At 46.8% G+C, this 15927-nt stretch overlaps 1 protein-coding gene across 2 annotated transcripts in view; it reads left to right on the forward strand.

Annotated features, from left to right (window-relative positions):
• The first annotated feature begins 359 nt into the window (after positions 1 to 359).
• Positions 360 to 15927, forward strand: part of LOC149333834 (cyclin-dependent kinase-like 4) — a 142792-nt gene continuing 127224 nt past the window's right edge. Inside the window, exon 1 of one of the 2 annotated variants that reach the window (XM_089556120.1) lies at positions 360 to 431. In XM_089556120.1, the coding sequence (XP_089412246.1) occupies positions 376 to 431 (56 nt within the window). In that variant the 5' untranslated portion in view covers positions 360 to 375. Of the gene's footprint in view, positions 432 to 4473; positions 5431 to 15927 lie in introns of those variants that run through there. The other variant, XM_089556119.1, reaches the window with a different exon arrangement.

The raw sequence follows: 15927 nt of genomic DNA on the forward strand, positions 1-15927 counted from the left end.
GCGCTGACTTGCGAACGAATGAGAATTTTATCGGGTGCTCTGTAAAATAAAGCCCCTTTTGTGCTGAAATATAAATAGACATCCCCAGGCTAGTAGCCAGCTTCGCTTTGCACTGAAGAGCGTTGCTATTAAATAGAACACCTTAGTATATATAAACTTGACCAATATTCCTCTCTATACAGGCCAGTCAGACCGTGCGGGTACAGCAAAAGTGTTCGATTTTTTTTCTGGATTAAGGATATGGATGCACAAACGAGAAAGAACCTCCACGAAAAAAGTGACTTACTTGTGATCTGAGCTGCATCACTTTACCTGCAGGCCTATCAAGGTCTCCGCGGTCGGAAGACAGTCACGTGACCGGTGACGCGTCGCATCATGGTGCTGGAGGAGAGCCGATCGGCCGGCGACTCGGCGCCGCAGCTTCCCTTCAGGTGAGTGCAGGCGTAACTCAGCCGTTTGTTTAAGCAGAAAGCAAAGAGAATAATTTGAACCTGATCTTCGAACGACAGGCCCGGCGCTCGAGTGGTATGGACGCTTGGGTCTGCCTCCGAGTAATTTGTACATCGTACGTCGCTAATCATTATGCCCGGTGAATTTAGTAGTCACCTTTTCCGACCTCGACTGCCAAACCCTGTGCCCAGCAGATTTTTACAAAAAAAAAGTGGCTGACGGTTTAGCATACCTAAGCATGAAATATTGTGCGAAAGCACAGTTTTCTGCAGGTTGGCACCACCACCATGTGCCTGAAAGAGCGATTGGGGTGTCCACTCAACAGGGCGCCAGTTATGCACGTCTTCAACTTTTTTATCGTCAGTGCCAATTTACTCAATGTACGCCGGCGGCCTCTTCAGTGCCGCGTTTCTGTGGCAGTGTTTTCAGTACGCCAGCGCCTATGGCTCTAGTGCCGTATTTCTGCCACAAAGTTGTCCACGCCAAGGCATGCAGCGCACATCCCTCTGTCACTTCCGCCGCATACCTTAAAGAACGAATAATAGAATTTGATAGCAGTATTACTTGATAAACAAGACGATCTGCAATGCACAGAGCTAGAATGTTTTGCTGTTGAAGAGCGATCGCCAAGTGCTTTGGTGCAGTGGCCAGAGAAACTGATCTGATCGCGCCACCACGGGTTCAAATCCCAGTCGTCGATATTTATTTGGCACAAACCCGCGACCACCGCAAGCATACAAATGTCTTAAGATCTTTCTTGCGGTTTACCAATCGCAGTAGCGCTTTCGCTCTTATAGCCTTTAGTTGGACATGCTGTGGGCCACGCCTGCCTATAGTTGCCCTCGTAACGACGACAACGTTGAAAGCGTTGAGGTGTACGTGTGAACTGCATACGCTAGAAATTGCAAAGCACATTACCAAGCTCAGGCTTTGGGAAAACGAAGCTCTCATTAGGAAAACGAAGTTTTCATTAGTGCTAACACACACGTTCTAAGTAGTACTTGCGCCGTGAGCCGGCTAACCTGTTTGCGTAGTGCCGCTCAGCTTGATGCGAAAACTGGCATTTATTGCAGTCGGTATTTGCTGAAAAATAGATTGTACGCAAAATCAATAATTCGAGCCAACTCATGTACGACAGTGCTAACGCAAATGGGCGTTTCATTCTTTTTAACAGATATTTTTTCTTACCACGAGTGTAGAACGCGTATTCAGTGTTGCAGTGAATGATACGTTGCTTCTCAGTCACAAATAAAACCCCGTAAATATACAAAAGCTGTTTTTATCCACCATGGCGGCTCAGGGACTGTGGCGTTTGGCTAGGGACCACGAGGTCGCGGCGTCGAGTCACGCCCACGTGATGGCAGCTCATCTAGGCCAAACTCAACAGACGCCCTCATGCTATGCGCCTTCATAATCCTAGATGGAATTGGAGTCCTCCTCAACGGTGACTCCCACTCTCTTCTTTGTTTCACTCCTTCTTCATCCCGTCCTTTGCTGTGAGGAAATTATTCCGAAGCTCTTCGCTACAGTACCTATTTCTGAAATTTCATGAACGGAAGAACCCCGCGGCTGAGGGGTCAGATACTAGGGCCGACGCTGGATGAGTACCATCAGATCACGTGGACTCCGGGTCACGCGGCACCGGAGGAGAATGAGAGGGCGAAATTTTATGTTCGTAAAGGCTACAGCGGAAAAAAGCCGCAAGACTCAGCTTTTTTGCGATTTTTTAGTGCCCTGTGTCTTCTTAGTGCTGACAGCTTTGCGAAAATTGGAATTTACTGCACCAGGCAGAAAGAAAAAATCCCACTGGCAGCGATCACCAAAACCATTGCAATAACTTCGAACGAACTCTTGAAGTTCGGGAGTTTTCCGGCTGAAGTGCCCTCAAATACCCCAAGGGGCAGCTCTCGTCCTGTCTTGAGTGCCCTTCTGTCGGCTTGTCACTCTCACCCAGAAATTCTGGATAAGCGCATTTTTCAAACGGAAATTGTCTATGAACGCACTTTTTTATATATCCTAAGATTACACTATAACAATCAGTATATCCGCAGATATACTCGGCAGGCTTGCATGTTTTGGCCATTAACATTTCTGCTGTCGTCAAAAACGGTTACCATTGGTTTTTAGTTTTTCTAAAGCAGCCTTTTCTACTGGGTGCGAACGATGAATAAAATTTCAAAGAAAGATTTTGCTAGCCATCGGAAGAGTGGATCATTAGTTTTAATATTTCAATAACATTATCTTACTGTATTTCACAGGTGTCTCACAATGAAAATTGATGGCTAAGGATCATTAACTTGGATGTTTCAGGTATTACCCTACTGGCCCAAACAAAAATTTTACTTAAGTAGAGTTGTTTCCTCTTCACCTTCTATTTGATGTTCTGCCTGGAGAGATCACTCTTCTGAAAGGACCAGGGCGTAACTATACAACACGCAATGTTATCGGTTTCGGTTGTCCTGCCTGCTTTTATTTTTCTGTATGCACACGCGCCAGTCACGGGATTACTCGGTGGTGCTCTCTCTTTCCCATAACTGCCTTATCGATCGCGACAAATGGTCTCGCGAGAAGTGTTTTCTTATTATTTGCCGGATCGAAGTGGTCCCACTGGTTGTGACACAAAGCAAGTGGTCGAGTCAGATTTTTTGCTCTTTTCGAAACGCAAGTCTGCGAAAATTTCTTGCCAGCTTCAGTTTTTGCATTTTTCTGACGTTAATATACTATACGGCTCTGTCGATGCTTTATTCATATACATAGTGTGGTTGTTTGAACATCCCGTACAGAGGAGGGTGACAAACTAATTGCCGTAAGCTTCACATTGGCAGGAAATCGGCCGCTAACCCTCCGGTTTTCTTTTAGGAAGAGCTCTCAACTAATCGGTTTAGTGACGTAGACGTGATACATTTCTTTCAGGCATGTACTTACCTTTAAGCAACGCGAACTGGTTGCAAGCCAGGAGCTCGAAATATTGCACCAATAAAGTAACCACTCTCCCACCCCTCGCTCACTACTCTTCCTCACGCACCACCGCGGTGGCTCAGTGATTATTGTGCTCGGCTGCTGACCCGAAAGGCGCAGGTTCGCTCCCGACCGCGTCGGTCGCATTTCGATGAAGGTGAACTGCTAGAGGCCTGTTTGCTGTGCGATGCCAGTGAATGTTAAAGAGCCCCAGGTGGTTGAAATTTCCGAAGCTCTCCACTACGACGCCCCTCATAGCCTGAGTTGCTTTGGGACGTTGAACCCTATAAATGAAATCAAAATCTTCCCCTCGTTTTGAAAAGAGCGAAACAATGAGGTTTGGTTCGCTGTGGTTTTGACGCATGCCGATAAGCCATGTTGGTTTATTCTTGATCCAAAAAACCATTAGCATTCATGTAAATGTTTTTTGTAAAACAGCCCGAGCAGTTCTCACTACCTATGCAATCAAGCCGCGCACGTACGGTACAACTTGCTCGCGCATGTTTCAGTCATGCTAATCAGAGCATGCGTCTAGTTTGATGCCTCTAAATAAAATGTACTTTTGCACATTACTTGCATAGAAATCTCGGGCAACGGGACCTACAAGGCTGGTCAACTTCCAATGTGACGCATAAGAAAAAAATAACAAAGGGCGAACGGGCGAGTGCAGGTACATAGTACTAGGTGGCCCCAGCCGGCTGCCCCCGAAACTGTGTCGTGACTGCAGGTCTTCATTTGTGCTTTAATTTTATCCGTGCAAGGGAACAAAGCGGATCGCTTGACCCAGGCCCAAAACGGGCGCCGGCCTGACCCGCGCCGCCATTGGTCTGTCGTGGTCCGCTTCCGGCGGAACTTGTCTGCCGCCGACGGCCGCCATTGGCCGCGCGCTTTTGCGCTCCTCTTCTGCCCCAACCAAGCCGGTGTCGTCTGCTGATCGATGCGCGCCGCTTCCCCGTCGTGGCGCCGTACTTACACCGCTGGAAGCGTTGCTTCTTTTCAAAGGCAGAGTTTGTTCGCCGCCGGTTACCGGCTTTGCGTTCGCCTCTTTCCCTCTTTCTCCCTCTCTCCGCTTCTGGAGAGGGGCGGTCATCGAGTGAGGCGAAAATCGAACCAATTTGCGGCGAGGCACGGGACGTTGCTAGACTTACCCGACGGACTCGCCGAGTTGTTGTCGACCACGCCGCCCTCTGTGATTCACCGCTGACTCCTCCTTAGCACCCATCGTTGTTTTGGTTTTGCACCGACAGGCGTCTAAGTAGACTGAGACGACGTCGGCAAGTGTGCCCGTGCTGCCGGGAGATGCATGAAATTTGTTGGCTGCATTGCTCGGAGCTAATCCGCCAATACTGACCACTTCAAGTGCCCGTTGCGAGCAACTTCTCCAAATTGTAGCAGGAAGCAACACAGACGTTTTCGAAAAACGCGTCGGAGGTTTCAGCTCTCAGCTATAGCTCTCTGTTTCACCCTTGTGGGGTGTTCGAGGTATCGCATTCGGCGCCGTACTGCAAAAAATTCCTTTGTCTCAAGAATCATCAGTGTCCAGTGCTGTTCACGTGCTTTCAACAGAGCAGAATTTTCCCAAGAAGGTGCTGTAGGCATTCCTCACTAAGCCTTCCATCATTAGAAAAGTGTCTTCTACTGGAGTTAAATAGTCGTCACCAAAAGCCAAGAAAGGAATTTTGGGGGCCTGCCGGTTTATCAGATTATCAGCCTGATGCCAACGCAAACCTGAAACCGACGAAACGTCTTTTAGCCCAGAGAACTGGAATACGTTTGACTTCGTGTGGTTTATCGTTGCAGCGGCGAAAAGAACGGAACTGAGCTACGTCGTTTCCAACGAAGAAGATTTGTAAAAAATTTGGTTTGGGGTGGAACAAAACTTTTATCTCTTTCTGCCGTGGATGAGCCCTCTGCTTCGTGTGACTGATTGTCGGAAATGTCACGTCGATTGAACGATACGCTCACGCCTCCCCTCTGGTGGTCCTTTCCGGAAGTGGCTGCGAACCGCGGAAGCTGTCAGAGGTGAGTGAGCTCTGCCTCCATTTGTAGCGATAAAAAGTTTAGGGCACTGAAAAAAATCAGCGGGGAAGATGTTTTTCTTGTGAATACAAGCCCGCAAACACATACGGCATGCCTGTCTATAGCACGTTGTATTCTTGGCCGTGTGTATTCTGGTCGATATGCTGAAAAGCAAATACGCAGCCGTATCGTTTGCGAACTGGAATTAAGGAGCGCGAAACTTTGACGGGGCATCAGCCGCTTTATGTAGAAACAAATTCTCTCGTTGAGTACTCTGACTTAGTATTTACTAACTACCGCAATTTTTTTCCTTTTACCCAAGCTTGGCTGGCAAAACTGTAACAAGATTTTATAATCTTAGTTCCCATTGGTTGTTGTGCGCTCAGCGGAAGAGCTTCTTTAGGGACGTCACTGAAGTGTTCTCGCCCTTTCTGTGCGTGGCCTGAATTTGGTTTTCAGTGTGCTCAACGCAATGAGCACTTACGGTGGTAATATGGCTGCAATATTAGAACACAAAAGTCAAGCCCTAATTTTAGTTCTGACGCACTACATTGTAATGCAGAATGAGTTCATACTGTGTTTAGCTACTGGCACATTAAAGTGAGTGTTTGAAATGTTACTGGATAGCTTCGTCATGCGCGACGAATTTCTTTTATGCTTTATGTCTCCTGTGCTCGTAATCTCAGATAACTCTGTGGATTTTTGTAGCTGAAAATTTGGGTTTATAATTATGTCAGTGCTTGCAATGGAAAGTATTCTTCAAGCACTCTTCCACCAACTTTGAAGAAATTTTCAAGCAAGTAACTGTTGCGGGAGTCTGGGCAATTACCACTTATTTATAAGTCATTGTAATGATATATTGCATTAAAAACCACTGAATACGCGTCCTACCGGGTGTATTTGTGCGTCATCATGTAGTAAATTTGGACAGCGCAAGAAATTGTTTTCCCAGCGCAGCGTTCTTTAGGCGTAAGCCTTTTATATCATTTTATCATTGTCCAGGAATGCATAATCTGCAGTGTGAATAACGATAGAGATCTGACAGCAGGGATCGGAGGCTACGTAGCCAGTTTTTCTGTAAAACATTTTTTAAAGAAAAACGCGGAGCTCCTTTAGGGTAAAAAGAAATCAAGATTTTGTAGTCTTTTCATTTTTGTTTTTGTTGTCACTTGTTTTACACTCTAAAGAAGAGGATGCCTATATGGGAGTATAGAAGGGAATAATCTCTCCTCAAGCGCATTCTCTTTTATTAAAAGGACGGCGCTGGAGGACGTCTTACTTCCTTCTTTTTACTCCTTCCTTTTGAGAGTGTAGTATTCCACTCTGAAATTTGTATTTACCTACTAATAAAGCTGTCTGCTTCTAGAAAACAGGCGCTAATCGAAACTAGATCAATTGCGGCTGAAACTTGCTGCGTGTCTATTTGCGTATTGAAGTAATGGAGACGACAGATGCTGGAAAGGGAATCAAGTTAAAGCGACGCTAAACTGGAGTGCTAAGTCAGGCTAGACTGATAGGTTAGCTTCACCTGATAGCAAAAACTACCGCTTCGGCAGGCGGGCTAGTTCCGTATTTTGGGCGCGTTTGCGGTCTTTGGAAGTGGCGCCTCTGATTAATCGGAGAGTTCCGTCGTAAATCTGTCATGGGAAGTGATGACGCAACGGTCCTAATTTTGTGGGGGTGGCTTGAGCGTGAAAGAGTTTCGAGAGGTCCTTTTCCGATTTTCTCAGTAAGGCAGCCATCTTTCCAGAGAGAAAAATAAAAAAAACGTCAGTAGCATTTCCGAGGCTAAGCTATCCGCCTTGGTTAGTTTGACAGTTCCCTTTAGTGACTGTTTAGGTTCTCTTCGCGGTTTGTTTCAAATTCAAGATGGCTTCATTGATGCATTTTTGAGGTGGTTGATGCGTTGCTGCATGGAAATATGTCTAGCGCGATCAAGTTCGATCGATCGATCAATCAATCCATCCATCCATCCATCCTTCCATCCATCCATCCATCCACCCACCCATCAATCAATCAATCAATCAGTCAATCAATCCATCAATCAATCCATAAATCCATCAATCAATCAATCCATCCATCCATCCATCAATCCATCCATCAATCTATCCATCAATCCATCCATCAATCCATCCATCAATCCATCCATCAATCTATCCATCAATCCATCCATCAATCAATACATCAATCAATCCATCAATCAATCAATCCATCAATCAATCAATCCATCAATAAATCCATCAATCAATCAGTCCATCAATCAATCAATCAATTCATCAATCAATCAGTCCATCAATCAATCAATCCACCAATCCATCCATCAATCAATCCATCCATCAATCAATCAATCCATCAATCAATCAATCCATCCATCCATCCATCCATCAATCCATCCATCAATCCTTCCATCCATCCATCCATCCATCCATCTGTTAGCAAGAAGTGGCCGGATTCTTTTCGAATTAAGAAAACAGGTTTAATTTAAGACTTAAGGATACAAGAATGAGATAACCGGATTACTGATACGTAGGAGGTTCGGCGGATCTGCAGAGTTGGGAGGGCCTTGCCGACGCGTCTCGTATCGTCGGCGCCTCCCGGTCGTCTCTCCTCCCAAGCTGCAGCGGTGGGGCTTTTATAGCCTGAGGAACGGTGGCCCCTCCGAACTGGCCAATCCAAAGGCGGCACTCCGAAAGGACCAACCAGCGACCGCGCGGCCAACCGCTTCAAATCTTGCCGCGCGCGCTGGCATCCGGGGGAGGAGGAAACGGCGCCTCGCTGTCTGGCCTCTTGCGACAAGTCCAAACGTGTTGGTTGAAGATACTTCTCCTAGGACTCCGCTGCCGTAAGGCGCAGCATCGTGGCTTGTAAAGGGGGACGCTCGTAGGAGAAAGTTAGGATGCGGGGCGCCTCTTGGTCGCTGAGCAGGAGCGTTAAATGTCGTGTGCTGGCGTGTTGGGACCGCATGGCTCGTCAGAAATGTGAATGCTGACACATCCATCCATCCATCCATCCATCCATCCATCCATCCATCCATCCATCCATCCATCCATCCATCCATCCATCCATCCATCCATCCATCCATCCATCCATCCATCCATCCATCCATCCATCCATCCATCCATCCATCCATCCATCCATCCATCCATCCATCCATCCATCCATCCATCCATCCATCCATCCATCCATCCATCCATCCATCCATCCATCCATCCATCCATCCATCCATCCATCCATCCATCCATCCATCCATCCATCCATCCATCCATCCATCCATCCATCCATCCATCCATCCATCCATCCATCCATCCATCCAATCAATCAATCAATCCATCAAACCATCAATCAATCAATCCATCAAACAATCAATCAAAACGATCGATCGATCGCTATTGTCGATAATTTTTTCCGCCACCTTTGCAAAAACTCCAAGCACGGTAGTTGCCAAGAATGTTCTTTGCCCCACTCTCTTGTATTGCGCACACTCGGTGGATCTTCATTTCATCAGGGAATGACGCAGTATGCAGTTGCAGGTATGACAATGTGGTAAGCTCAAAATGTCGCATGATCCTTTCACCGGGCGTCGTCGCCTCATGTACAAGTTGAGGCTTTTGATAACTGTTTCGACTGCACTTGGCAGGGTTGAGGACGAAAATATGGAACAAGTTTCTTTCTTAGTAATGTAACAGCGCTGTGTGCTCTGTGACGCACCAGGTGTTAGTAAATGACAATTAAATTTGCCTGTCAGTGAAGGACCTCAATAATTTCTGCCATCAATAATTAGTAGCTGAGCATCAGAATCATTATTTTCAAACAAGAGGGCGCATTGGTTTCCATATTTGTTTTTTCTGGCGGTTGAAAGTTGCTTTATACTTGTCCATGTAGTACGATGTGCGGGCTTTTTTTTAAGATCAGCGTATAATTTATTCCTAGGTTTTTGTATTCTAGGAATTTAGAGCTGTCTTTCGTCGCAATAAATTAACGAAACAGGTTACTTGTATAGTTCAATCTATATATGTGTTCATCTGTAATCCATTGTTTTCTTCATTTCTTATTTCTTTTTATTTCTTTCAGAGGGGAAGCAATAATATAGAATTATTTTATTGCACGAAGAAATGAATTATGCGCACCGTTCGGGTTGTCCGCGCTTTAGACGTCGTCCCATGTTGTTTCTGATACGATGTTACCCATTTACGCAATACCGTTATCATTGGTGAATCTACGTGATATTTCAGTTTTGAGTCCGCTTCGTCTTTGCGTGACAAGTAAAAAAGAAAAAATGGCGTATGGTCACTAATGTTCACTGAAAACACGCCACAGCACGCAGTATCCTTCAAACAATTTGCAGAGCATATATCAATTGACGTCTCGCTGGCTGGTGTTACGCAGGTTAGGATACTAATCACATTAACAACCCCTTCGAGTACATCATCGCAAGGAAAGCATTTCAAGAACTGTCGCAAGAAAGCTTGTTTATACTGAAATCACCTGGCATTACGAATGGAACATGTAATTAGAGCAGGTATGCGCCGAGTTCTCCAAAGAAGCTTAAACATCTCTGCCTCTCCCGTAACCGAGAGCAGGGTAAGCATGAAATGTTTACGGGCATAACACATTTGTTGTAGATGGTACCAGTGAAAATCTTAAAATGGGTCTAGTGTTCAACACACCACACTCTTCTTGTTGCGTCGAAGCGATCGCCTGCAATCGTGGGGGCATAGGTAGGCAGCCGCGAACCGTGGCGGCCTTGTCGCTTTCGGGAGCGGCCGCATAATCATGGCGTTGTCAGCAGGGGCGAGCAGTCTTCTGCTGTGGCGTATCACTCGCAAAGCGATCGCTTTCCGCAAGACGCTCCCTACCTCTCCTTTCATCAAGCTCCATTGCTCGGCTTAAGCAGCTGTGACGGTGGCGGCATTGAAATGCAGGACGATGCAGAAGCGTATGCGGACACGACGAGACGCAGGCCTGACAAGAATGTATATGCAGCGCGTTCGAATACTCCGTGAGCGTGTATACAGCGGCCTGCCAAAGGGGGAAACATCATGAGCTGAAGGCCCAGCGGCCGGTATTTTAATGCATGAGTGTGGGACCGCAGCGCCATCCCTGGGGAAGGCGCGGAAGCAGTTTTTCAGTCCCAAGGCCCATCTCGCCCTGGAGCTCCCCTCTTTCTCTAAGCGGCCCTCTCTCAAAGCCCCTAATAGACCACGTATGAGTCTCGTTAAATCTCGTACGGTGCCCGGATGTTCTCGTTTCAGTGCCCGGACGAGTGGAATTCAGTGCCCGGATGTTAGCTCTCGGTCTAGGAGTGACGTCAACACACTGCCGACAACGGGAGCTAAAAGCATTTCATGCTTAAAAATGCGGCAGCCGATTCCGAAGGTAGACAGTAAATAACAGCGACTGCAGAAGCACGTACGCTCCACAATCGTTAGATATTCCTAGTTTTCTATGAGAAGCGCGTATTCTGGAACAGCTGTGTACATAATATCTCTACTTATATAAAAAGCCACATCACCGCCCCTTTGTCTCTGACGACAAAGCGTTTCAAAGTAATAGTTATCGAAATGCACCGCATCTTGTGCGTTTTGGAATCAAGGAATCAGGCTAGTTGTGATTGTACCTGTATGCACCAACCTCGATATGCTTACTACTTTGCAAACTTCGGGTGTTATGATGGTAGCGATATTGATTTCTCCCGTCGTTGCTCTTTTATAAACTTGCTGAAAGAGTTTGTGTCATGATAACAACAGGTAAAAGGACTGTTCAGCTGTGATGATAGGCGTGTCTCAAGAAGCACGAATTATTCAAGCGATCAATCGATTTGTGTCATGTCAACTTCAGACTTTATGTGGATGGCCGCTCTACTCTGCTTTTTTCTAAAAAAAAGCCTACAGTTTTTTTTTTGCCGTACAAACGGCGTGATCGTTCTTTTGTCCTCGACTTAGTCAACGCCAGCAGCTTCCGGTTTTGTGAAGTCATGTTGTCAAAAAAACTGAAGTGGGGATGTAATCTATTCCATGTTGTGCACGTCCCTCATGGGTTGGCTACTATATTTAGTGCTGTTTCATTATCTACATTATACATCAGTACTAATCTTTGCTGTTTGTTTGAAAATTCCCTTATTTACCTTTCTGTCAAACCACATACGCTTTTTTTGCTCGGACTAGTGAATTCTGCTGCTTGTCTATTTCCTTGTTTGGTTATATTGTATTATATTTATTGTTCAGCACTTGAAAACATTTGCAATGTTTTGGAGATGCGCTGTCAAATTATCTTCAAATTTCGTTGTTGCTGAATTTTTTACAATGTATAAATATTATGCTGCCTTGAACTCTAGTGGCGCAGAGGGTGTGTCAGGCAACTAGCCTTTACCTCTGCCCCCTGCACGAAGAGAATCCATGTGGTACAATAAAAAAAAACACAGGAACATGTACTGATGATCTCCTTTAGTGCCACGTTAGGCTAGAAGCAGGCTGGAGATCAAGCAGTAGGTGATTATCGCATAGGCTTGGGAATACCAGGAGGTAGTTTGTAGCAGAGTTCGCAGAGAGAAAATAATTTACGCATCATGAACATCTTCTTCCGCGAACGAGAGAAATGTAAGTGGACGTGGATGAGCCGCAATGTCGAGAATAAAAATGAAATAGACTTTATGCTGTGCTCTTACCCTGGTATCGTTACGTTGTAGCGACTTTAGGATGGTAAGGGCTGGAATTTGGCTAGATTTGAAGAGGGAACGGAAGAAACTAGTGAAGTGGAAGCCCATCAACTAGTTAGTGGTAAGATAAAGAGAGGGAGAGAGAGAAACGTTAATGCAACGAAGGAATTAAGGACACGCTCAACCACATGTTCCTAAGGTTCATGACACTATAGGCCCGGCCGGGGGTGGTGGCCTGCACGGCCAGGTCCTCCGAACGCAACAGGGCCTCCCAGTCTTCTCACGACTTGCGATACTCAACGTCCCGCGGGGGAGGGGCCACCAGGCAGAGGGAGGGAGTGTGAAGGGAAGAGTGCAAAGGTTCTGGGCATAAGGTGGAGGCATGAGTGGGGAAGGAGGGATGATAGTGGGATAGGTTAAAGTGTAGACTTAAGTTTATTAACGTGATAGCGCTAGAGCCTCCATTACCCAGAAGAAACCGCGTCGGCATTGTGAGCGAAAAAAATTGCCGACAATTGCGTAACTTCCCAATGCAACGCTTCAGCGCTGCTCATCAGCAGTCGGAGGTTTTCGGTAGATGTTGTTGTTCTTGTTGCGACGGAGAGAAGGATGAAAAGGAAAGTGCACGGGCCTGCGGACTGGCTCGAGCCGAGCCAGCTCCGCTGCCACGTGCAGATAGAAGAGAGTTGAAAGATAAGAGGAAAGAGTGAAAGGAGAGACGGCTGTCGCAACAACCGCGACCGCTGAAGCGAAGACGCTGGCTGTAACAACAAATCCCTCTATATAATCCATTTTCGATAGATTGAGGCAAATAATTCGAGAAAGACATGTACGCACAATGAGAGGAAACGTTATTTTTCGCACATTTTCTTTCTTCAAGAAACATTCCACTTACAGTTCTTGATTGTCATGAAGGAAGCTTTGCGGTCAGAGAAATAGATGGATATATGTTCGACTTGCTGCACCAATGCCTGGTTCTCAAAGACGAGGTCTATACAAGTATTTCGCGAGGTTGCCACAGCCGTGGGAGACGTTACGAGCGAGAGGAACGGAATGTTCTCCCGCATAAGTGTAAGAAATCCCTGTTTGTCCTTATATGTACATTAAAGACCCCACCTACACTGTCACCCTGGCAGGTGGCAGTTAATAGGTGATCGCGCGAGTTCGACCACATCTATCTCATCACCTCACGTAGGTATAAGCGCGATTGAGGCGTTCACTGACCCAGGGAGCGAGTTAAGCGCACTTCCTTTCTTTAAAATGGCACAACTTGTCAATGCCAACGCATGCAGCGCTCATCTGTCACTACCGCCACATAGCTTAAAGCACGATTGAGATGTCCACGGTTCTGAGAGGGCAGTTATGCGCCTTTGCTTTCCAAGCTTCCGCTCCCCAAACCCAAAGAGCTCCACTCTAAAATAAAGTGGCGTAGGGTGGGCCACCCGCTGGAGAAGCAACCTAGGCGGGCCAACTGGGTCACTTGACCTTGTGGCGTCATCACAATCTGCCCACAGGATTGAGCAAACTGACCACCGTGATAGATGGGTCTTAAATCAATGATTGATCGCGAGAAGGGGCTCGGGAGGAGCAAATTGTGTCGCACAAGCTACACCGATGGCAGCGCCTACCATCGCATGGTAGTGGTGCGCCCCTTAACCGCTGTACCATTGCGGAAAATGTGGCGTGAAGACTCCCAGCGACGTATGAATCGAAAATGACGTAACCACTGCTCGTTTTCTCATCGGCACAAAAGAAAACCACCACACAGAATAGCGCCGGTCTTCTGTCGACTACGTGGTTCATGGCATCAGAGGAACAGCTCGAAGGTGCACTGACCCTTGAATGAAGAAAGGCAATTTTTCTCAGAGCTTCCTGAGCGTTCCAGCACAGATTGCTTGAATATTGCTACATCTAAGGATCTGCGTCAATCTTCAAGTTAATGTTTATGCAAACAAGTTTTATCAGAAAAGTACCATAGATTTGTATTGATAGTGGGCAGGATTTGAAATCGAAACCGAGAGAGAGAGAAAGAGTAGCGACGCTTAGCATTGGTAAATGAAAATCGGTTTTTGAGGAAAGGAAGTGACGCAGTAACTGTCTCATATACCTCGGTGGACACCCGAACCGTGCCGTAAGAGAAGGGAGGAAGGTGGGAGTGAAAGAAGAAAGCGAGAAAGAGGTGCCGTAGTGGAGGTCTCTGGAATAATTTTTACCTCCTGGGGGTCTTTAACAAGCACTGACATCGCACAGCACACGGGCGCCTTTCAAGGCGAAAGCTGTTCTTGGCTCATAAGTGGCCTGGACTGAAGTTGTGAGCGAAAGTGGTGCGCAAAAGTGTCCGCACGAACTCTCGGCTTTCGCTTCATCGTCCTTGTTGGTCAGCAAATGCTCCCACTGCGTCGCACTTGGGTTGTCTAAGCTTGGGACTAAGCCTGCCTTAGGGCTGGTACATGTGACATGCTCTAGTGTAGGTTTACCTTGACACCACGGTATTCGTATGCGTATTATGCGGCGAAAATCTTGTGTAGTTTATGTAAATATGGGTATGTACCGGTTTGCAGTCTGCGCCAGCCTACCGCCTCCTCTTTGGTTAGCCATTTGTGTGGAGTAGCGTATCCGCTGGCCTTTGTAATGGTTGGTACGTGGGGGTAATGAGGTCAAAGGTGCCCGTGGTACATATTGTTGAGTCTGCTCGATGGACATACCCGCGAGCTAACTCGTCTGTTGCCTCGTTGCCCCTGATCCCGTCATGTCCCGGAACCCCTACTATTCTATGTTTAGTGTTTGTTGCATGTGTCTTCGTCGCTTATAGTATACGATTGGCGATCCTGTCAATCTTGCCTCTTGTGTGGTGCTTGCATGCTTGCTTGGAGCCAGTCACCATAGTAAGGTTTTGTACTGTTGGGTTGCCGTATACTATTGCCAAAGCGATGACGGATTTAACTCTATCGCGTCATATTATTAAAGAGACTCTGCATGCCGTTGCACGAACTTCGTCCGATGAGCGCTTAGAGAGCCTAAGAGAACTTCTTGCTGGGCTAGTTGGTAATTCATTGTAAAAGTAAAGGCGCCAAAAACCACCCACACACACAAGACAAGAGAACGGGACAGAGCGCCCCTTGGACTTAGAGAGCCACTTGGACGTCCTCTGCTGCTTCGCCCTTGTAAACCGAGGCGCATAAAGTAACCATACGGGCACACAGAGCGCATAGCCGCGAAGCACCCCAAAACATACCGGAACTCAGCTCGCCCCCTGTTACGCCGCCCATTGCAGGTTTTCTTTGACCTCCAACATTCAGTTTGCCTTTTTTCTGTTTCCCTCGTGTGATGAAAGTGCGCTGGTGGATTCAAAACAAAACTTGTACACTTCAATATCGATGAAACATGTAACCTTCATGCACTTTTGTCAGCCTCAGAGATGTGTGGTGTCTTTTATCCTTCTTCATCACGCTTGTACTTGCGAGATTGGCCTGTGGCGGTGATACCTGCATTTTAGTTGTTGGTCTTTTGTAGCGTAAGCTACATTGGCCACGAACTTGCGATTTCGCCGTGGCGTTGGTCCGAGGAGGCACAGAGACCGACCTTGAGCCGTTGCCTAGCAAAAGGCTCATCTGGCGGATGCCGCGCCATCAGACATGACGTCACACCGTGGGCGTCGCCGCGGAGCCGCCGCCGCCATTTGGTATGACGCCACACCGCTTAACTTCACTTCACTTCACTTTAATACCTTGAAGACCCTCGTTAGAGGGTATTACATAAGGGCCGGGACACGCAGAAATGAAAAACATATAACATATAGTAACATATGAGTTGAAAGTCATACAAATATAAGATTTTCACTCAGC

This window comes from Amblyomma mixtum, chromosome 8, assembly GCF_055824585.1.
Source record: "Amblyomma mixtum isolate Tamu chromosome 8, ASM5582458v1, whole genome shotgun sequence".
Lineage (NCBI taxonomy): Eukaryota > Metazoa > Arthropoda > Arachnida > Ixodida > Ixodidae > Amblyomma > Amblyomma mixtum.